The 23,161-nt window shown below is 35.9% G+C and overlaps 1 protein-coding gene across 2 annotated transcripts; it reads left to right on the forward strand.

The window, feature by feature from the left end:
- Window positions 1-23,161, forward strand: dok7b (docking protein 7b). Of its 2 annotated transcripts, none has more exons than XM_077246557.1 (11): window positions 1-166; window positions 292-337; window positions 1,844-2,074; window positions 6,392-6,592; window positions 9,894-10,013; window positions 13,878-13,985; window positions 14,795-15,630; window positions 19,177-19,243; window positions 19,873-19,953; window positions 20,052-20,198; window positions 21,696-23,161. In XM_077246557.1, the coding sequence occupies exons 1-11, from the start codon at window positions 113-115 to the stop codon at window positions 21,833-21,835; spliced, it is 2,031 nt and encodes a 676-aa protein (XP_077102672.1). In that variant the 5' UTR covers window positions 1-112; the 3' UTR covers window positions 21,836-23,161. The 2 variants fall into 2 exon arrangements, with proteins under 2 accessions (XP_077102672.1, XP_077102673.1); XM_077246558.1 differs by having other exon boundaries at window positions 19,876-19,953.

The following is a 23,161-nucleotide window of genomic DNA, read 5'->3' on the forward strand; positions in this document are numbered from 1 at the left end:
TGTGGGTGAGAGAGTTTGTGCGTGTTGCAGACAGTTCTGGAGGTTATTTTGAAAGTGACCCCCTCACTCACTCCCGCGGACCGCACACAGCTGTCGGGAACCATGACACAAGATGACGGATACGGTTGTCGTAGAGGGACAAGTCAGACTCCGAGAGGGGAAAAAGGTGGTTAAAAGCAACGCAAACTACGTTTACTGTATCGTTTATTATTGTTGGACAACTTAAATCTTTCTTTGTTTGTCTTTACGAACACTTCCTTTGTTTGTTGTTTTGTTTCCCTGCGTGTACAGTGGAAAAACAGATGGGTGATTCTACGGAAACCTTCACCGGTAGCAGGTAAATTATACTCGCAAAACGTTTTGCACTGCTGTTTAACAGTGTTAAAATTAGCTATTAAAATGCATTTAGATAGCTGTTTTGTTTCATAAACGTAGTTTTTACGTGACAAAGGCCTGACATAGCGCTGTCACGGTTGTTTTTTTCTCGTGACGGTATGTGAGGTATTGGCACGGTCGTTATGCGTGATATCGGAATGACTCTCGATGCACGTGTTACGATGTAGCAATTCTTTGGACCAACAGCTACAACGTGCACTTTAAAAGTGTAATGTCGTAGAAAAAAAGTGTTTGTAGCCGAGACCGGGGCTAGTTGTCACAATAGCTGTATCACTGACGTTTGACTTTACAATTAATAAATGTAACGTCTTTTTAAAGTCTTCAAGATTTCTACAGCATTTCTTAATCTAAATTAATGTTTATTTGAACATTTATTAATACATTAACTAATGTAAACAAACACAACTTTTGATTTTAATAATGCACTGTGAACTAATATGAACATATTAATAAATAGGCATACTGTAACAAATGTTTTGTTCATTGTTAGTTGATGTTAATGAAACCTTATTATAAAGTGTTACCAAATTTCCATACACAAATGTGTGCAAAAATCTCTAGCAGTGGTTTTGTATGTTGTTTTGAAATTTCTGTTCAAAGCCCTTTACATTTCTCAGAACTTGAAGGTATGCATCTATGCAGACATTGACTTAAAAAAACTGCCCCTAATAAATATTCTGTACAGCGTTTAAAATGTGACAAGTGGCCCCAGTCTCTCTTATGATTAACATCAGCATTCACATTGCAAGCCAAGCACTTGCATAACTTCTTTAGGTGAACTTGGCTAGCGGATAGGTCATTTTTGGATCTCTGTTGTCTGAAGTTGTCATTGTTTAATAGGTTAGTCTCCAGTTGCTTTCATGGATCACTGTGTCTTTTGATGTGTGTTATGACAGCTGCTCGACTCGTCTCATACTTTAGAAGTCTGGTGATGAAGTGGTTTGTTCTTTTGTACAGAAGCATAAAAACAAAACATCACCGCATTCAAAACAACAAGTGCAGTCATCCTAGAGACTATATCTTGATGCCGTCACACACTCAACACTAGTCTATGGAAAGAGACAGTTTATATTTCATGGCCCAGTAACTGCGTCCCATGCATGTGTTACTTTGTCAGTTGTAATTCCTGATGATGATTATGCAAATGATAATATCAACTGCTGGAATTGTAATGCAACAGTATTGACATGAAAGGAAATGTAGACTTTTGATTGACTTAAAAGGATAGTATCTGTCCCTGTAATGATTTTATTTTACTTGAATGGTACATTTATGGTAATGGTGCTTATGCAATGGCACTGAGAGATTTCATGTGCAGTGGTGTTTATATGGAACTCCAAGGTACCATACAAAACATGATATTATCATTAATGTTTGGTTGATTTTGTTAGTGTAAGATGCATTTCTGTTCTGATGTTTTATCAATTTGTAATTTTCACTGTCTCAGACTGCCTGTCCTTGCTGGTGTATAAGGAGCGTGGAGAGAAGGGTAAAGGACAGCGGGAGAGGAATCGGGCAACGCTGAGGGATATCTGTGGACTGGAGGCTGTTCAGGGGTTTGATGGAGTGAATTATGCGCTCAGTCTGCTGTGCCTGAGCCAGTCTGTCATGCTGGGCTTCGACAACAGAGTGACTCTTCTGGCCTGGGATGCTCGTATCCGCTACAGCCTCGGAGAGGGTGAGAGGAGAGCATGTGTGCATGTGTGGTGATCAGATGAAAAAGGGCATTTATTAAAATTCTGTCCTTATTTACTCACCCTCATGTTGTTCCAAACACACATGCTGTTATTTTTATGTGGATCACAAAGATTTTTTTGTTGTTGTTGTTGGTAAAAATCATTCCGCAGCCACAAAATGACAGTTCGGTGCTGTTATTTTTATGTGGATCACAAAGTAGAATTTTCTGTAAAAAAATAATTTCACTGCCATACCACGACAATTCAAAGTAACTGAGGGCTGTCAAGCTCCCATATATTTAACGGAAACAGCATCAAAACGGCTTCATACATCAGAAGTCTATATGACTTGTTCACTGGAGTCAATTGGGTTTTTTTTTGCATCGGAAAATAAAACCTGTAGCTGTAGTTTACCCCTTTTTCAGTTTAGTGTTTTTTCTTTTCTTATATTTAAAATATTTAAAAAATATTTAAAAAAATGCCTAATATTTAAATGGTTAGTGATGAACTTGTAGGGTCATTAATCTTTTCATATGGCATTAGTGATGAAGTTCTTGACTTCAAATTGGAGGATTATATATACAGTATAATATATATATATATATATATATATATATATATATATATATATATATATATATATATATATATATAATGTAATATACAGTATTAATATATGTGTATATATATATATATATATATATATTATATATATATATATATATATACACGCATATATAGCAACTTTAAAAAAATCCTCCAATTTGATGTCAAGAACTTTATTAAAGCTACAATATGTAAGATTTTTGTAATAAAATATCCGAAAATCACTTGCACAGTGTGATGTATATCCTGCAGTTGTGTACTTACAATATCCCAAAACTTCCCAAAGATTTTTAATTTCAGAGAAATTCCAATTTTAAATAATGGCTCGTCCATGTTCACTTGTCGCCTGTCAATGACGTAATATCCGCGTTATCCCTGGTTTCCGATCGTACTGTCATAGTAACCATGGCGACAGACATGGACAACTGCGTTATGTCTAGCGGCACGCTCACGCTGTTGTTGTTCCATTCAAACATTATGGACCATGGCAATCAGACTTTGGGACAAAAGGAGAACTAAAACGATGATCAATATCAGGGTGGTGTTTTCGAGATGCCGAGAGCTCCACGTCCGCAACTAACTTCGACTTGACAGAGACGCCACTCTTGCATGTACATGTACTTACATGTACTTGCATTAGACAGGTGAGCAAATCTACATACAACTAATCAATGTTATATAGCTCAACAGGGGCGTATCACAAGATCCTGGGCCCTATGCATAGGCAGTCCTGATGGGCCCCCATGTTCCTTAAACTGAGGGCCATGTATTTCACAATGGTACGATCTGCTTCAACTAAATCTGCCATAAATATAATGTTGACATGATACGTAGCTACCGATGAGCTACCAAGCTACCTATGACACTGATTAGCCTATTATTGCTAATTTTAGATATAGCCTACACATTTAAAATTAAACATGTTTCAAATTAGGCTATTATAATGCTGTTGTATGCAAACAGCATTGTTAATGTACAGTTTATTTATTTAGCCTTTACCTCAGATTACATCTATAACCAAATTATCATCTGAAAGTGTATGTTCTGCTCTTTCAATGGGTTGTCTCAGTTCTTTTTTAGCACTAACGATCGTGGAGATTTTCAAGCAGTTTAGCACTATAGATTTCGTGTTCTAGTTTGTGCTCACCTTTCTTTGAAAAGAAGTCAGTTACCAATTGTTTCCCCTCATTTTGTTGTCTTTCCTTTCTTTTTTGGTGGCCTGATTTGGCTTTCTTTGAGAAAAACATTTCTACAGCAGAAGTTTGCGCTCCACCAGATGCTCAACTAACTAACTTAATCAAAATGCGCGCAGATGGACTAAACCATTTGGTGCATTAGCAAGGGGTGGGACCGTGACACCGAGATAGTCTTTACTTATTTGTGTACAAAATGTAGTCCGTCAATCAACCAAGTTAATCAGCCAATGCACTAACTTCACATTTCATCTGAGATTCATTAAGGAATTTAATTAGGAAATGAAAATATCCAGGTAAAATAAATTATATTACAGACTTTTCAAGGGCCCTCTCTCCTCTTGTGGCCCTGGTAATCAGTACTGGTTTTACGCCCAGTCCGATGCCCCTGTAGCTCAACATGATAAAATTTTACAATATGATCAGTATGTTATTCTAATGTTGAACTAGCTTACTGCTAGTCTCATACAGACAAACTAACACATAGAATAACATTATAACTTTAAACACACTCAAATGCAGTGTGATAGTCTTGACCTAGTGAAACAGCGCTGCGTTACCTCACAAGTTTCATTCATCTAATAAACTGTCCTGTGTGAGTATTAATTCTGCAATTGCGTGTAGTTCGGTAGAATGAAATGTCCTAATTCCTTTATATCCGGGGGACTCGCATGTGTCTGATATCTCTGTCTCTCATTAGCAATTGCGACCTGCTTCATACCACAGTCATGTTAAAAACATCTATGTATTCACTCATCCATAAACATTATTAGATCCATCAGCATGAGGACAAGTTCCATAAATCCGCTTATGCGCCATCAACCTATGCCTTTGTTATTGTAAGGGGTTAGCGACCCCTAGCGGCGAAAAAACCCATATTGTAGAATTTTAATGACATTTGAAATAATTTTAACATTTTTCACATAATTATTTTCACATTTATATATATATATATATATGTAAATGTGAAAATAATTATGTAAATAATATATATATATATATATATATATATATATATATATATAATAGTTTTACTATATAAATCCTGTAAAAAATTTACTTTTTAATTTATCATCTATTTTACTAGCAAACATAGCTAAAGTTTGATCTCCCTCAGGGCACTATATGAGTCAAGACCGCTACTGGGTCTGTTAATCCCAGACACCCTCAAAAAACACGTACAGACACACACCTACACCCTGGATCTATTGCTTTCACACGTACACATACACACTCAAGTCAGAGTGGAGTGGCGTGCCCTTTGAGAAGGCAGACAAGTTATAATTGGGACCCCTGTGGTGTGTGATACTCCGAGAGATCTTTTCTCGAATATGCGTTTGACAGAGTAACACATACTAAAAAAACATACAGTATTTTATCCTAGACTTGGTTCGGATGATTTCAAGTTATTTCAAATTAAAGTTTTCATTTTCATATGCAGCTAAAGTGTTGAATGATTAAGCTCTTGTTTGGCAGCTGTTATTCTGAATGCATGTGTCGTCTCCACTGTGATGACTCCTTGATTTTCAGGTCCCATGTTTGTTTGGTTATTTGTAAGGCAGTCAGAATGATGATAGATGGAGTCTGGTGAAGCGGGGTGCTGATGTCTCATTCTGCTCTGTTGCTCTTATCAGTTTCCTTCTAAACTGCTTTAACACACTTTTCTGTAGCAAGTTCCCTCACTTTGAATCATGACTGATGCGTCAGTGACTTTAGATTGCCTTTGCTTTGGTTTACCATAGATAGAGATGTAAGTAAGAGTGTGTGTTGTATGGATAAATCTTATAATATAAAAGATATATGATGGATAAATCTTTTGTGTGTGTTACATGTGACAAGGTGCACAATGGAATAGTAATTATGAAGTAAAAAGCATTAATCCCATCGCTGATACAAGACACACACACATATGCACACACACTGCTGCAAGCAAACTGTATCATTATGCATTATGCCCTCTTGGAATTTATCGATTACTTGTCTCTGTTATGATAAATTGAGGTATTTTTCTTAATGATTTGGAGTCCATATTCACACCTGTGTTGCCCAATTGGATATATTGATCTTGAAATAAATTCACTCCAAAATTTTCTGTGCCAAAAAAAAGACAATTAAAAAGCAGCTGCAAATTAACTAATGATGATCCATTTGGGGTTCCCACAGTCATGGACTTGGTGGAAATATCAGGGAATGTTAAATTGACGTTTGCCATGCCTGAAGAGCTTTTTATATTATAAATAAGACATCACTCTTGTGTAGAGTAAACATGCCATTTACATGTAACATGTAAGCATGTAACTTTGTCACCTTAAAATAAAGTGTTACCCAAAATTTACCATTTTATTTATCTTTATATTATACAACGGTAAGATTTTGGAATTTCAGATCCAAATGTACTTTGTCCTTAAAGCTGATGGAATGAAATTAGGCCTTTCCCGATTGTCTCCAGAACAACTGCTTTGCTTTGATGTGCTAATTTTAAAGTCATGCTCTGTGATAATAAACTTGTCTCTTTTTCAGTTCACAGGTTTAACGTCAATGTCCAGCCTGGCAGCAAACTAGAAAGTGGCCCCGCCTCCCTGCATTTGTGCAACAATTTGCTTGTCATCGCCAGAGACCTCCCTCCAACTGTCATCGGCCAATGGAAACTGTCGGACTTAAGGCGTTATGGCGCCGTTCCTAATGGATTTGTCTTTGAGGGAGGGACAAGATGTGGCTACTGTAAGTTCATGTTCTTTTCCTTATTCAGAGCTATTCTTGAATATATTTTCTTTGTCGAATTGCTCATTTGACACTTGATCTTTATGAGATGCAAATGGATTCCTGGACATCTCTTTTATTTTGTTTTGGTAGAACACAAATTTGTTTTGGCAGAGACGAATCCCTTGATGATTGTGTTGAACGTGTGGTTTGTTCTTGTACCTCTTCCTCTTTTTCTCTTGGTCTTAGTGATGTTCTCTGCGGTGGAAGTAGCACAGAGGTGTTTGCCAATAGTAAATGTGAAAATCAGATAACCTCACAGTCACACTTTAGTCTCTCTGTCTCTCTCCTTCCCTCTCTCACTTATTTTCTCACTCTCCCCCCATACTTACAGAATCAGTACGCATTACTTTTGTGCACCCACACAGATTGTGGTAATGTGTGATGTGCTCCAGTGTAAGATGTTGCGTTAGCACCAGTTGAACCCACCAGCTGCCTCTGGCAAATTCAAGTGCAGCTGTTCTGTGGCTTCAGCAGCTTTAATGTTCCATCTTATATGCAACTTCCTTACGACGGGTCAACGACAGCCATGTTGTCACAACAAAAAGGGTTTTTATTGCAATCACAATCAGGATAATTCATTTTTCACTTGAAATGGTGTTCAGGATATTTGGTAGATGCTGTTTTAATGCACTATGCTGGGAACTCTGGGCATTTTTATGTGTTTAGGCGGTGAGGTGGCATGTGAAAGGTCTCCTGCCAAGTGGAAGAACTTGAGGGGGAAGGGGCGCTTACATTGGACACCAGACTCTCATTGCTGTTGTAGTACATTAGTACAACATTAGTCGTGTCTAGGACTGCATGGAAACTGCACATGCAAAACTTCACAAAAAGCTCCTCATCACAAAAAGAACTAAATTATTTAGAAAAAAAAAGTGATCTTCATCCTTTATTCAAATATTATTAAAAATTGGTTAAAAAAGCATATTGCGTAGTTGTGCTTTAAGTCGCTTGTTTTATTTGTAATAATGCAATTAAACAAGCTAAATTGTGTGGACATAATTTTTGGCTAGGCTGTCACACAAAGAAATTATGAACACATGCAAAAACAAGAGAAAACCTTTTAAATAATCATACCAATTTTTAAAAAAAATGTTTATATATATATTTTATTATTCTTATTCAAAATATATCTTAAATGTTAAATACTTTTAGATTTGTTTTTACACATTTTACCATATTTAAATTATCAGTGCAGAAAATGCAAATCAATAGAGCTGCCGATGATTTCTGGGCTTAGACATCCACATAAAGAGAGCTTGTGCGATTCGTTTTAATTTCAACCACTACTACCACATCATGCATTCTGACAATATATGTAAATCCATGAAGACAGACAAGGAAACAGATACTAAGACAGCCAAGTTTACATTTGGATGCATACAGTGAAATAATTACCTTGTCTGGAGCATGGGACTGTTAGCCAGTGCTTTATCTCATTATAGTTTGACAACCATGAGCTCCGATTGGTCTCTGCCACCCAGAGGTCATGTCCCTCCCACTGCCATTAGAGTAATTCAGCGGTTGGCTGCTCATGGACAGAGTGAATTAAATTGAAAATATGGCCTTGTTGCTGTCTCTAGCGCCGTTCAATGTCAAAGGCCACACGCCGTGACAAAACACATACTGGCAGTGCAATTAGTGAGCGTGTCAGCCGTCTCATTTGATTTCAGAGACTGAACGGATGTGAGTTTATTCACTGGTTCAGTTTGTCAACAGACTTAGAAAAATTGTAACCTAAATTGAAACTGACAATGCAATTCTAATTACTCGATTCTGCAAGTGTTTGATTACAGATGTTGCACGTGAGACATTTATTTACTTGTGCAAATTTTTATACTGCACTAAAAAGTCATAAGAATTGTAAATTATGTCAGAGAATGCCTATGTTTGAACAATACCGACTTGTTTTATTGAATGCTGTGCAGTATACACTGTATACGGCTTACTATTTAAAAAAAAATGTGAAACTGAATTCATTATGCAACAATATACGTTTCAAACTGGAGTAATTTTCTTTTTCTTTTTTTTTAATTGGCACTTTTATCAAAAGTCAATAACCGTTTAAAAAAATCACCAATAATACTACTTACAGTTCATTCGTAATGTTGGAAATGTAAGTTCAACCGCATTGCATTGTGGGATATAGTACTCTATTGTATATTGCACATTTTAGCATCTGGGTATTTTCATAATCAAAAATTCTATAGTTTAGCAAAAGCAGGTTTAGGGAGGTTTTATTCTCAAAATGTGGGCAAGGTAAAGAAATAGCCACAGATTTGGCTACATGTCATAAGTATTAATAGCCTAGCAGTGTGTTTATGAATTATGAAACCAAGTGCTAAGGGGGTTATGGTTATTTTTGTAATGGACTGTCACTCCTATACCGTCTCCACAGTGATGCTCAGGGATTTGACAGGACTATATTTGCCTTCATGAAAGACTGCCTAAGTCTCTTTTCTAAACATGTCCTACAAAGAAAAACTGTTCAATGGGAGTCATAATCTGACTGCGGATGAATCATTAATGCATCTTGTCACAAATAAGGTCTTTGTTACCCCAGTTTTCCCATTATACTCGAAGCCTTAAGGCTCATTAAAAGCTTGTTTTTCAGTAACATTCAGCTGTGCTTTTGCCAGCTCTTATTTTAGTTCTAAAGGTGTTCAGGCTTTGCAGATGCTATTAACATTTGTATGGGGGAGGTGTGGGCACCGAAGCGGATTTTCTTGGTACACAATCCACTTATTTCATAAATTATAATTATGCTAAAGTGCAAAAATAAACTTAGGTTTTATAACACGGTTTCTTTCTTTTTTTTTGTTCTCATTTCAAAAGCTGTGGACCTATCAGATATATAACTTCCATGCATTTGGCTCATTGATAAAACATCACTGTGTTCAATTAGCCTTTACTTGAAGACAGTTACTTAACTTTATAGACGTTGTATGCCTGATGAATTTATTTGAATGATGTATGAACTCGTATAGTTTTTCTTGGTTCCATTGTGTTGGATTAATCTATATAATTCATTTATTCTGAATCAGTGAAATGTGAATGTTCTCGTCTGCTCAGAGGAATGACTTGATGTTCCCTCATTTGTTGTAATCTTGTGACTGCTATTGTGGTCATTACTGAAACTCATTTTCTATTCAATGCTATGGGAAATTAATATCAATTTGAATTTGAAATGGTGCATTATGTCTTTTGAATAAAACGGGCTCAAGACATTAAGAAGCTATTTCTTTTCTCTCTGTCTCTGTAGGGGCTGGTGTTTTCTTTCTTGCATGTGCTGAAGGAGAACAGATCAGTTTTTTGTTCGATTGCATCGTTCGTGGCATATCACCAAGCAGGGGGCCGTTCAGACTGTGCCCAGTCCTGCCAGGTGAGTTCATACTTGTGGAGGTGTGTGATGTAAGATCTCAGATCAGAGATTTCAAAGTTTGCTAATGTTGGCCTCATTAGCTTGCTGTATGTGAGCTGTCAGCTACGTGTGGATATCTGTGTCTAAGCTCTCTGTATGATTGATATGTGGTGTCAAGTTTCCTTCTCTCCCTCTTTATTTCTCCCAGCCCCCTCATGTTCTGCACAGAATGGCTGCTGATTTTTTGTTTGGAGTCCCAGAGACTCCAATTATGTAAATGTAAAAATAATAATACTAATTTTTAAATTAGCCTTTTATATTCCCTCTAATTCAATTTAATAGGTTCCTCTGATCTAATCAAAATCTAGTAGGCAGATATTTGTCAGGCTGCATCTCTCTGTTTTGCCACACAGTAGGCATTTACTGCTCTGAAATGTGAAATTAAAGGCACACTATTTAACTTTTTTTTGTTCAGAATAAACAACATTTAAATAATGAGTCAATACATCATCAATCCTTGTTCCAACATGTGGTTTTGTCTTACTCTAATTGACTGTTATAAGCCTATTATAAGTGTTTATATTTAAGACCTGACGGGATGGTTTTCATGGGAAATTGCATACATACTCGCCCGTGTGTGTCTCGTCATATCCTTAAATAGAGAAAAGTTACTACTTTGACTTGTGTATGGTGTGGGAGTGGGTTAATTGTCACAATGAGTGAGAAAGGTTGACATGGAGCAGCTAAATCTCTAACCTCCGGGGAATCACCTGAACAGAGGAGAGTGGTGGCAAAAGAGAGCTCGTAATAAAACATGAATCAACATTGGCTTGGCTTTTCGGAGATGGCGAGAACTGAGGGATTTGAAATGTTGCAAAAGCTATGTGGAGATGCCGTATTTATTACACAACAGGCGAGTAAGATATTTTACTGAACAGATAAATGGCCATATTTTAAAGCATTATCTATTGTGAAGGGTCATTTCATGATGGTTGTTTCAGCGCTGTGCTGGAAGGTATTTTCAAGGAAGTACACTGTCTGGGTATTGCTACGGTAACGTCTTCAGCTAGTCAGCTTGAGATCCTTTCCATCTAAACTGGTTATATCTTAAGCCTAGTAGTAGAATGTTTAATGAGCATTAGGATATTTTCTCAATTTCTATATTCATCCGCAGTCATGCAGAGCCAAAGCACAACCCTCCACAATGTTCTTCCGCAAAATGCATGTAGTTTTGTTGTTTAACTGCTAGAGGTTCAGAAGTTACCTACTGTACCTTTAAAATAAACAATAAATAATTAGCAGAATTGTTCTGGTTCATAATTTTATTATGTAAAAATTCATTGCATTATTTTATGTTTTCAAATTGGATTTTCTCAGATCCCTAATGTAAGAAATGCAATATTTTGTATGTGACATGCCACATGCCAATAATCAGTTCTCATAAGATTATTAAAAAGTCATTTTTAAAAATAAATAAATTTGACTTCGTTCTATGAATTTGCAAATTAGCCCCGCCTCCACTCACTCACACCAGCTCTCAGAGCCGCTCGTTGATGATCACACGTTGACGTGATTGGTTAGAAGGTAGTTTGTGACGTCAGAAACACCAGCGATTTCAAACCAAAGACTATCTTTGGTTCACTGCAGTTTTAAGGAGAAAATACTCAACAATGCTGTTGACTTATGATCTAGCAGTAACAGGGGTCTGTAATCAATCATATTCATTAAGTTTGATGAACTTTAAGGAGTCTTGCTTTGTAATGGCAATCGCTTTTTAAATCCTACCATTCAATAGCTCAACCTTGACGGAGGGTAATAATATCTATGTGGTACATATCTTTTTAATGGAACCTTACATGACTTCCCGGATACTGCATTATTGTCCTAAAAATCAATGTAAGATTCACATTTAGTTTATTGATTGGTCCTAGATAGATTTACCATGTACGCATAAAATTATATTAACTTGTCACATCATTTTATAGATCAAACCGCCACACTGAACACACAGAGAATCCCTTAATTGAGCTGCCGAGCCAGTGATATTGAGATAAAATGATAAGGTCTAGCTGAAAGGTTGCATGCTGTCATGAGTCGTGTAAACAGAATCCCGTGGAGAGGTGACACACGGTCAGTAACATAAAAGAAGAATATGGATATGAAGTGGCTTAAAGCTTTTCTGTGGTTCATAGCTAAAATTAGCACAGCCATAGTTAAAATGGCTCTCTACATAGTCAGAGAGCTTGTAGAATAGTTCAAACCACACAAAGATTGATCTGCGAAGCACTAATATTATGCCCGGGCTGCTCCAGGGCTATTTCTTGTATTACATGTACTATGTTGCTTTAGGGGAAAAAGCATGTGCTAAATGAATATATTTACATAGACCCATTTACAGAGGTGATCTATGCACTGTGGACAAATATTTTGACAGGTGTTATTATTTCCCCGTTCATTACATTGATGTTGTTGTGCACCATACCCTTAGAAATATGATTATTCAAAATTGCTAAACATATTTTGGTATTTCTCTACCACAGAGAAAACGCACTAATTTTCAGCCCGATTGTTGTATGGTTTTTGATGATGATGACGATGATAATTGCTTGCTTGCTTGTAATCACGGCAAAAACATTTTCCAGTATTTTTTCCTCTATACATTCTCCCAGTTTCTTTAATTGTTGTATGAAAGTATAAAGGTATACATCAAAAACCTTAAAGTTTTGTTTACTTCAATGTTTATGACGGCACATTCTCTTAATTCTCAGATTTATGATTTATGCACATTACATTAAGTTCTTGGCTGTCATCCCTCATACTGAGCTGTCAGAGCAGTTGTTCTAGCTGTCATTAAGTGTCATTAATTATGTACACTTTATGTATTTTAACCTTTGACATTCAATAAAGGTTGAGTTCAGATTGCCAGTGATAAATAAGGGGTAGAGGGTATTGATAGCCAAGGCACTCTTCTTTTTCAGCATTTCACTTTATTCTGTATTCTTCTGTATTTCACAGAGCAGATAAATTGTACAATGACAAACCTCTTTAAATATGCAAAACGCAACTGCTCTTTCAGCTTTCTATCTACACACACTCAACACTGTTTTTCAACTGTGCAAGAACAAAAAAACAGCTTGAATTGAAATTGAACTGTATAATATTATTTTAAGTATTTTAACAAAATCTACTCGCATGCTCCAGCGACATGTGATTTTTGTTTTTGCTTGTGTGATGTTGATTTTTCAGTTTATTTGTTGCCCGTAGCATTACTTGAATGCCTGTTGAACTACTTTAGACCAGAATGAAATTGACTCTTCATGCTAATAAGACACCAAAAAATATCCATCACTAAACAGTCTTTATTCCTCCATATAAGCTTTTCCATGCTACATTCTGCTTTTCTTTTCCTCTTGTTCTGTTCCAGTTGTCTTTTTTGTATGTTTATTCTTTCCTGACTGATTTATTGTCTTATTTGAGCACTTTGTGTTCAGTGTCCTGATTTATTCTATTGTAAGAGAGAATATTACCAACCTACTGCCATATTCAAAAGGAGGTCTCAAAGCTTCTCGTGTGTGTGTGTGTGCGTGCGTGCGTGCGCGCGCTCGCATGAGTGCTTGTGTGAGAGATTATTGCTGTGAGGCTTTGTCTGTGATGTACCAGTAGAAACTGATAAATGTGGCCAGTGGCTCCAGTAATTCTCCCAGGAGAGACAGTGATACAACAGTGATGGATTATATATGACTTAATGGGCAGAGACAAATCAGCGCTGTCTGGTGCATGTTTGTGTTTCGTTTGATCATAAGGATATATGTTGGTACATGTGCGTATGAATGATGAATGTTCACTTCACTGTATTGGTTTAATTAAAATTTAATGTTTCCATAGACCCCAATGCTAACCCGTCATCTATAGAAGACAGGATTAGCCAGGAGGCCAGTGAGCTAGAGAAACGACTCAGTATGCTGTCGATTTGCAGCCACCACAGCATGGCAGGTAATTCAAAAAGCCATACACATAGGAGGCTATTTTATTTAAAATAAGGTTTTGGTAAATAATAGTTCACCCAAAAAAGAAAAATCAGTTATAATTTATCAGTTTTTTTTTAAATTATGCAGTATTTTAGTGGATCGCAAAAGGATCATTTTTGAAGAATATTTTACACAGTTCATTTCCATACAGCAACCGTTCATAGTGTCTGTCACGCTCCAAAAAGACCATAGAAGCACTATAAAAGGATCATAAAAGCCTTCACATAAGTCACTCAATTGCTTTGTGTGGGAAAAAGACAGCAATTGAAGCTCTTATTTGTTATTATTGTTATTACATTGCAGATGGCAAGGTTTTGTAAGGGATAATGTACAGTCAAACTAAATCCTGAAACTTCATTCTGACGGGATTTATTTTGTGATAATGACAGACTGACTTTATACTATGGATACGTACAGTATAGATTTCTTTATCTATAGATAAATATATAAAAAGAAATATTGATTTGAGTTTCAATTTTTCTATCATGTTAGAAGATAGCGAGGACAAAGTGATACAAAAAAGCCTGAAACTAGCGGTTTTGGTTGTCAGATCCAACATAGTATTTATTTATTGTACAAAAATACATGAAATACCAATGAAAAACATGTAAAGATTCTTCAAAAATGATTCTGTGTTGCACCCAAAACATAACTGAACATCATAAAGTCATAATTCGTTTTTGTCACTCCCTTTTTGAAATGCATGCACAATGCTAACAATAGTTTCCAGGCAAACATTTTTTAATCCGCCCTCTCTTTGCCATAATTTGTCAGCCTCCACCTTCAGTTATGGCGCCTCCTTGGCAGGAGATGATCGGAGCATCTCCAGCTCCTCCTCAGAGACCAGTCATTCTGATAGCAGCCTGGGCAGCCGCCTGGCGATATGGACTGAGCCAGTCAGACACCCCACTCCCATTGAACCACCATCATCATCACCACTGTTAGGGGTTGCAGGACCTAAGAGTACAGCCTGTTCTGTCAGCACGTCCAGTGACGAGCGTCTATATGGAGTAATGTTGGGAGGGCTTCGGCCCCCATCCAAGCCACCTAATCCTAGAGGCCTTCAAGAGGCGGGACGGCAGAGCTCAACAGACAGCGGCATCGCCACCGGAAGCCACTCTTCGTATTCTGGAAGCTTCTCCTCCTACACTGGTAGCGTGGATATTGGGCATGGAGAGACTGATGAGTTTGGATCCTTAACAAGCCTCCCTCAGAACCCTAATTCAAACTCAATCTCCCTTCTCAACACTCCAGTACGGACAATTCCCCTGATTCCAGAGCACAAACCCTGTGTGTGCCCTCTCAAAGAGTCTGCTCAAATGCAGACCCTCTTGTACCAGGTACCCAGTCCACCTCTGCAGCATTACGACATCCCGCGCAGGCTCCTACTACAACAATCCTCCAGTCAGGAACAGTTTATGACTGCTGTAGCCCAGGAACGGGGGCCTGAATATGGAGCTCTGGGATCAGAGGGTGTCCCTGCAGATGCCACCCCCAAACAAACTGTCCAATGGAGATTCAACTGTTATGGTGAAGGAGTAGCGCCCCCTGAAGGCTCCACCGCACCACGATTACAGCCCGCCATCTGTCCTGACTGTGGGGGAGGAAAGGTAACAAGATTTGTTTTCTTGTTGATGTTTTGCTTTTTGTGTCTTTCTGCGAGTAGTTTTTTACTGGTATTTTTTTTTTAAATATCAGAACTGAATGACATTAGGTGTCATTAACAGTTCTCGCACATATATTCTTTGCGTGAAATGCTGAACTAAAATTATCCGACAGAGTTTCCTGCTGACAGAATATCTGACTCCTTATTCTTTTTAGTGAAATCAAAAAACATACAGCTCAGAAGTCAGTGTAATCTGTTGTCTGTCAGTTCTTTGTTGTGAATCAATAACAAATTGCAAATAGTGTAGTCAGAATTCTGAACAAATGACTCTTGAGTATTTAGTTATTTTTAGTGAATGAAACGCATATAGCATACAACTTACTGTGAGACTTAAATTCATGTATTTACTGTCTGGTTCTGAATATGACAACAGTTAAAGATACACATACATTTCTCAGAGTTTTTTTTTTTTTTTAGTACACTTTAATGTTTTTATGTTTTTTTGACTGAATTCTCTTATGCTCACCAAGGCGGCATTTATTTGATCAAAAAATACAATAAAATGAGTAATATTGTGAAATAATATTATTACAATAAAAAATAACTTACTTTAGAACCGTTTTCTATTTGAATATATTGTAATTTATTCCTGAGATGGCAAAGCTGAATTTTCTCATACAAAGAAAATGAACAACAGCTGACAAGCTCCACTCAAGATGTCACTCTTAGTTAAAGCTTAATGATCAAGATTAAACAATCACCCAATCAGAAAACATCCTCATCAAATTGGCACGTTTAACCATTTTTACATCATAAAGAATTAAGTCATCGAAAAACAAAATCATATCTCCCATTTAAACAACAACAGATTCATACAATAAACAATATCACAAACTCTTTAAGACAAAGGTCCTCATTTATACCTTCTGGGAACAGACTTTTCAAATAAAACAAATCCAGGAAGCCTCTCATTTTTTCCTAATAAAAACAATGTTACCTCCTCTTGTACTGTGTTTTATCTTTTCAATACCAAGGAAGCACTTTTTATGCTTACAAAAATGTATGCATAAAAAATCCATTCTGTTTGTTACACTTCTATGTTCTGTTATCCTCTCTTTAAATGAACAAGATATTACACAAACATACATTTTATTACATGGACATTAAATAATATAAATCACATATTTTGTCTTGCATGTAATTAAACTCTTGATAAATATAGGAATTTTTATTTTCAGGGTGATTGTAAAATGACAATTAATACAATTACCACATTTTGAGCACAATTTTTAACACAACTTACAGAGAGAATATCTAGTTTTGTAGATCATCATATTAAACAATTTGTCCCTAAACAACCATCTTATATTATGGTTAGTACTAGTTTTTTATTGTTTCTGAAACGTTTCCCACCCAGAGGTACGTACATTAGATATTGAATCACTATAAACTAACATTGATCATCAGTTAGGTCTGGACACATTAGAATATTTTTTAAATATGCGGGAAACAAAATATATCTTCTACCACATTTTTAGGTAATCTGGCCGCTTTTTTGTTCAAAAATAATGATTTATTTTTAAGTGGTATTTCTTATCTTCAATGTGCAATAAAATGGGTTGAGTGTCTTTTTGTAGGTAAAGAGAAATATTATAGGATGTAATCAATTTGTTTAATCTATTATTCCTTGGAAATGTTATTATCAGTGTTGAAAACAGTTGTGCTGCTTAATATTTTTGAAATCTAAAACTTTTGTAACATAACAAATGCAATTAACTGGTACTTTTAATTAATTGAATGTATCCTTGCTGTTTAAAATAATTTTATCTAACATCAGTGTATGTTACTGCATTTTTGTTTGTTTTGCATATATGTATATACAAACCTTTTGCAAAAGTGTTACAATGGAATTGCCAAACACATCAACGTGCAGGCAAATTTTAGCATATATTTATCTATGACCTCTCTGAAGCTGTGGAGTCTCAAGAGAAGCCAGGTTATCCTGGTATATTTTTCTATTGATATGCAAAATCGTGTAGATTTAGCGATATAGCGGGTGTATGATGTATTACGATGTTATGATGAACTATATGCATTTCTCCACTGATTTCTGAGTTGTTCAAAGCGTATGTAAGGATACTGATTGTTAGAAGGCGGCGTTCTGACTCTGAGGTGGTGAACGGGAACATGGTCCATGTAACATTAGCAACACACCATTAGTTGTTTGATAACATAGTCAAACAAAAGCCTAATCGTAGTAATTACAGTTATGTGTCCGACGTAGTAAAGAGCGAGACCATTGTGTAGCATTTACTTGAGTAAAGTTGACCGATCGAGTGGATCTCTGAGCTGGTGTAAGTGAGTGGAGGCGGGGCTCATTTGCATATTAATGGTCCGCGTATACTAAATGAATCAAGGGTGTAGAGTTACATTGAAGCTATTTTTAGTGCCTGAAGAATTTTTTTTCCACAGGATAGAACGTATAAATGTGTAGTTTTGGTGATCAAAGATTAGTTTTAAGAGATACAATTATTGAATACAGGAGGACTTTAAACCAGATAACTGCTTAGCTATTTGAGTCTAAATGCATCGTTTGTCAAAGTATGCAGACAAACTGTTCTCTAGATTTGGACTAGAACTTTACCAACAAAATCAGACTTCTGCAACAGGTCGGGGCAGTGTTGATTGAGCATCAGTCTTTCGTTATGCACTCCTCTAATCATGGAATCCAGCGTTCCAGCACAAATCTGAAGCCTGTTCCAGCCGTCTGTGTCTCTGAATCATGCTCAGCCATCACTGCCAGTGGGGAGGCAGAACCAGTTTGCAGAGTGAATTTAAATGCGTTTGTCATCTCGCCACATGCTTCGGGTTGATCTGAGAACGCAATAATAAACTATAAAAACAGCTTGCTTTGACCAAACAGTGAAAAAAAAATGTTTTTCAGGGAAATCAATATTTCACACTGAAAAGCATTCCATTCTCATTATTGTTGCCCACAGCATTCAATACTCTTTTGTACAATAGTGGCAACATTTCAGATGCTTATTGCAACCGCAAGCATGTCTTTAGACTTTCACTAAATATAGGTGTAGTCAGTTTTTGCTCTTTGTACAAATGTAATTTAAAGATATAAATAACATCAGCAACAGCTGAATAGAAGTGGTTAGTTGTCAGAAAAATTATCCGATATTTGGTTTTTATATATTTCCACAAAGTTTAGTTCAATGATTTTTCTCACACTTTATATTAGGTGTCTTTAACTACTATGTATTTGCTTAAAAAAATGTTAGGCACAATGGACTTATTGTGTTCATGTTGTATTGTAGAACACATTTGCTGCTATTGAGGTGGTATACGGGTGGTATGGGTAGGTTTAAGGGTGGGTGAAGGGGTAAGGGAAGGGTTTACTGGGTTATTATAGATGTAGTTACATGCAGGAATTTTTAAATCTAAAAAAAATATATACTGCATCAAATGAATAAGAATAAATACAGCGTTAAACAAGTCTACTGCTGCTTTGGGGTTTCTGAATCACTTTTGTTTCTTGTAGGTGGAGAAGAGCAGGTGTGAGATCAGAAGCAGTTCTGAGCAGCAGAATACTTTTCATGAGACTGACGGTGAGCATCATATAGTTATCCACACTGTATACAATTTTTGTTGGTTTAACTTAAAAAGGTAAGTTACCTGGTTGCCTTATTTTTATTTATTTAAATGAACTCACATTTTTGAGTTAATACATAACAATAAATGAGACCTGGTTTAATAAACAGAAACTCCAAATATTGTGTTATGTGAACCAAATTAATTATCTAAGACAAAGTTGATTTGACAAAAAATTTGATGATAAATCATGAAAAAAAAATTTTCGGTGTAGTTTTGAAATGGTAATAATATAATACATAGTGCCTTAATCAGGTAAACATTACTTGGATGTCATTTCAACAGGAATTGCATCTGTAATGCCTCTTCCATCCCTTAGTTCAAGCTGACTTTCTTGCCTGTATCGACTGATAAAGCGATTCTAGTCTCCGCATCGACATGTTGCTAAACATAGTAGCCATGGGGAGAAATTGCAATGCTTTGTTGTCACTGGATATCTAATGTTTGTGTGTGTAATATGCCATGTCAGACTACTTTCAGCTGATTACATTAACAATTTAATGATTTGGAACATACATCTGAGTGTATTGTGATTCTGAATGAATGGCTTACTTGTGATTTATTCTTGGGGTTTTGTCTTGCTCAGTAGATCAAAAAGGCAATTATGAGCAGATGGCATTTATGACTGATGTATCCAGGTGGCCACAGTTCAGAGCCGGAGAGTATGGTAATTGAGATGCCGCTACTTATATATCACCACCTGATCACAGCATTTTATTCGCTCGATTTCATTGGTAAATGAGCATGTTGTGTCGTGTCTTACAGGACAGACAGGATTGACAGTTATTGACAAACTTCAAGGTGATTCCATTAACTATGTGAATATCCCCATCAGTCCAACGTCTAAACGACAGCTACACTATATGGAGTTGGATCTGCAGGACCGTCCCGAGTCAAGCCACACTATCAGAGGTATAATATGTTCCTTGCATATTTACAACTCATTTTTTATTCAATGACATTCCTTCCAACCTAGTACTCATTTTTTTAATCGTTACTTTTACAATTTACATTCTACTGTTCAAAGGTTTAGGGCTTGAAAGATTATTTTTTTATGTTTTCAAAAGAAGTCTTATTCTCAAAGGCTATTTGAAAGTAAAGTGAAAACTAATATTGTGAAATATTATAACAATTTAAAATAATTGTTATCTGTTTTAATATATTTAAAAATGTAATTATTCCTGTGATGATAAAGATGAATTTTCTTCAGTGCCACATGATCCTTCTAAAATCATTCTAATATGCTGATTTGGAGCTCATTTTAATTATTATTATCAATGTGGAAAACAGTTGTGCTGCTTAATATTTTTTGTGGAAACTAATATTTTTTTTCATGATTCATCAAACAGCATTTATTTGAAATAGAAATGTTTTGTAACATCATAGGTCATGTCTTTACCATCACTTTAATTTAATGCATACTTTCTGATTTTTTTTTTGACTCAAAAAAATCTGACCCCAAACTTTTGGACAATTCTATAAATTGTTGATAGCTGTGGTTCTGTCTATTTTGGGCGTGAAAACAAATGTTTATCCAGCTGTGTTGAGCTTTTTAAATGTTAAGCAGTGGCTGGTTGCATACAATGCTAAGGACTTACAAATTAGTCATCTAAAAAAAAATCAGTTACATAAAAAACATAAGACTTGGTCTAATTTGAATCTGAAAAAAAGACTATCCTTGGCTAACGCCGATGCGTCACAAACTACCTTGTAACCAATCACGTCAACATGCGGGTGGGCTTTAGCATATCATTAACTGCTGAGAAGCAGTGGAGTCTCAAGAGAATCCACGTTATCCCAGGATATTTTTCTGTTGATATGAAAAATCGGGTACATTTAGCCATATAGCTAGCTGGTGAATTATGTATATATGATGTATATATTGCGATATTATGATGAACTATATGCCTTTCTCCACTGATTTCTGAGTTGTTCAAAGCGTCTGTAAGGATACTGATTGTTAGAAGGCGGCGTTCTGACTCTGAGGTGGTGAACGGGAACATGGTCCATGTAACATTAGCAACACACTAGAAGTTGTTTCATAACGTAGTCAAACAAAAGGCTAATCATAATAATTACCAGAGAACAATACATTAAACGCATTACCATCCTGATACATCGAGTTGTAGACGATTAGAGTGAGTGGAGGCAAGGCTCATTTGCATATTCTTGGATCCGTATATACTCAATGAAGCAAGGGTGTAGTTACATTGAAGCTATTTTAAGGCATGAAGATTTTTTTCCACAGAAAAAAACATTTAAATATGCTATTTTGGTGATCAAAGATGGGCAGGGGTAAGCAGGTTTTAATACAAAGGCTAGGTTTATGCAACTGGCCACAGATAAAAGAAGCTTGCACATTTAAAACGTTGTTAATAAATTCTTTTTTTTTATTGTGTTTGTGATCAGTGGCCGGCTCCAGCACTAAATACGCCCACATTGACATCACTGCTACCGAGACAGCACAGAGGGTGGGAGCCCAGCATGCACAGGGCCGAGAGGAGAGACTACAGGAACTAGAACAGAAAAGGAGAGGAACGCTCACCTGAACATGTAATCAAAGTGGAGTTTAAATGCCTGAGACCACACTGAAACTTTTTCTTCTTCAGTTAAACCTGGAAATAGTTTTCTCACAATTGTGAGCAAATTTATGAAATTAACTTTAAATTTCTTGCATCCACTGAAGCACAAAAACATTTTGTTTTACACAAACTTTTGGAATTTGTGGAGCTCAAATGCCATAGTCATTATTAAAGTAACCAAGAGACATTAAGAAAATCTGAAATTTATATGTACAGGTGAAACTCGAAAAATGTGATTATCGTGCAACAGTACATGTATTTCAGTAATTCAAATTAAAAGGTGAAACTAATATATATATATATATGCATGATTATCCTTTTCAGATGGCCGACATTTCTCTATTTAAAAAACGTTTTTTTTTTATTGATTTTATGTAATACTCAAATTTTTGGAGATTTTGAATGTGGGGTTTTCATAAGCTGTAAGCCATAATCATCAAAATTATAACTTTTGCACAATATCCTAATTTTTCGACTTTCACCTGTATTTTTCAATTAAACGTTTCTCTCAAATTGTAATGATGAATAAATATGCTAAGTTAGAGAATTGAAAAATATAATCAATTTTAATTGTCTCTCGGATGTTTAGACTCTACTGTTTATCAGTGGTTCTCAACCTGAGGTCTAGGGCTCAGTATGACTTAAACATGTTGAACTTAATTAGTTAAAAGCCATAATTAGTTAAATTAGGAAATTTATAAACGTGCCTTAGAAAAAAAACATTACTGGTGTGCATCTTGAGACAAAATAATGGCCCTGACATATTTTCAGATGTCAGTGCAAGTTGCTTTCAGTTAAAACAGCTAAAACATCCATTTTAGTCTGGGACTAGGCTAAAGCCTCGTCTGTGAAAATAAATTGGTTAAAAAAAAAAATTCTAACTATTGTTTTTATAGAAAAACAGAGCTCATTAAACTTCTGGATCAATGGCTCGACTCGTTGTTTTAAAAAAAAAAAGGTTCATAATTGTGTTGGATTTCAGTGGGCTTTTGGTTGAGAACCACTTGCTTATATGCTAAATGTATTTCTGCATTGTATTTTATGTACAAGTTTGTGGATGTGTATTTATTTCCATGTTTAATATTGACATGGAATTAGAAAAGTTATAAATCTGAAAACAGATCCCGGATGCAACAACTTTGACTGTTGACAACTGTAAATATATACTTTGGTGACCAATTTTGTTCTACACATTTACATATTTAATGAGAACATACTGTATTTTTTTTCCAAATATTTTCTCAAATTTCTATATCGACTAGCAGTACTATGATAAAAATGATATAACAGTGA

Source organism: Siphateles boraxobius, unplaced genomic scaffold (assembly GCF_051911475.1).
Source record: "Siphateles boraxobius isolate OS27281-9 unplaced genomic scaffold, OSU_SipBor_1 29, whole genome shotgun sequence".
Taxonomy (NCBI): Eukaryota; Metazoa; Chordata; class Actinopteri; order Cypriniformes; family Leuciscidae; genus Siphateles; species Siphateles boraxobius.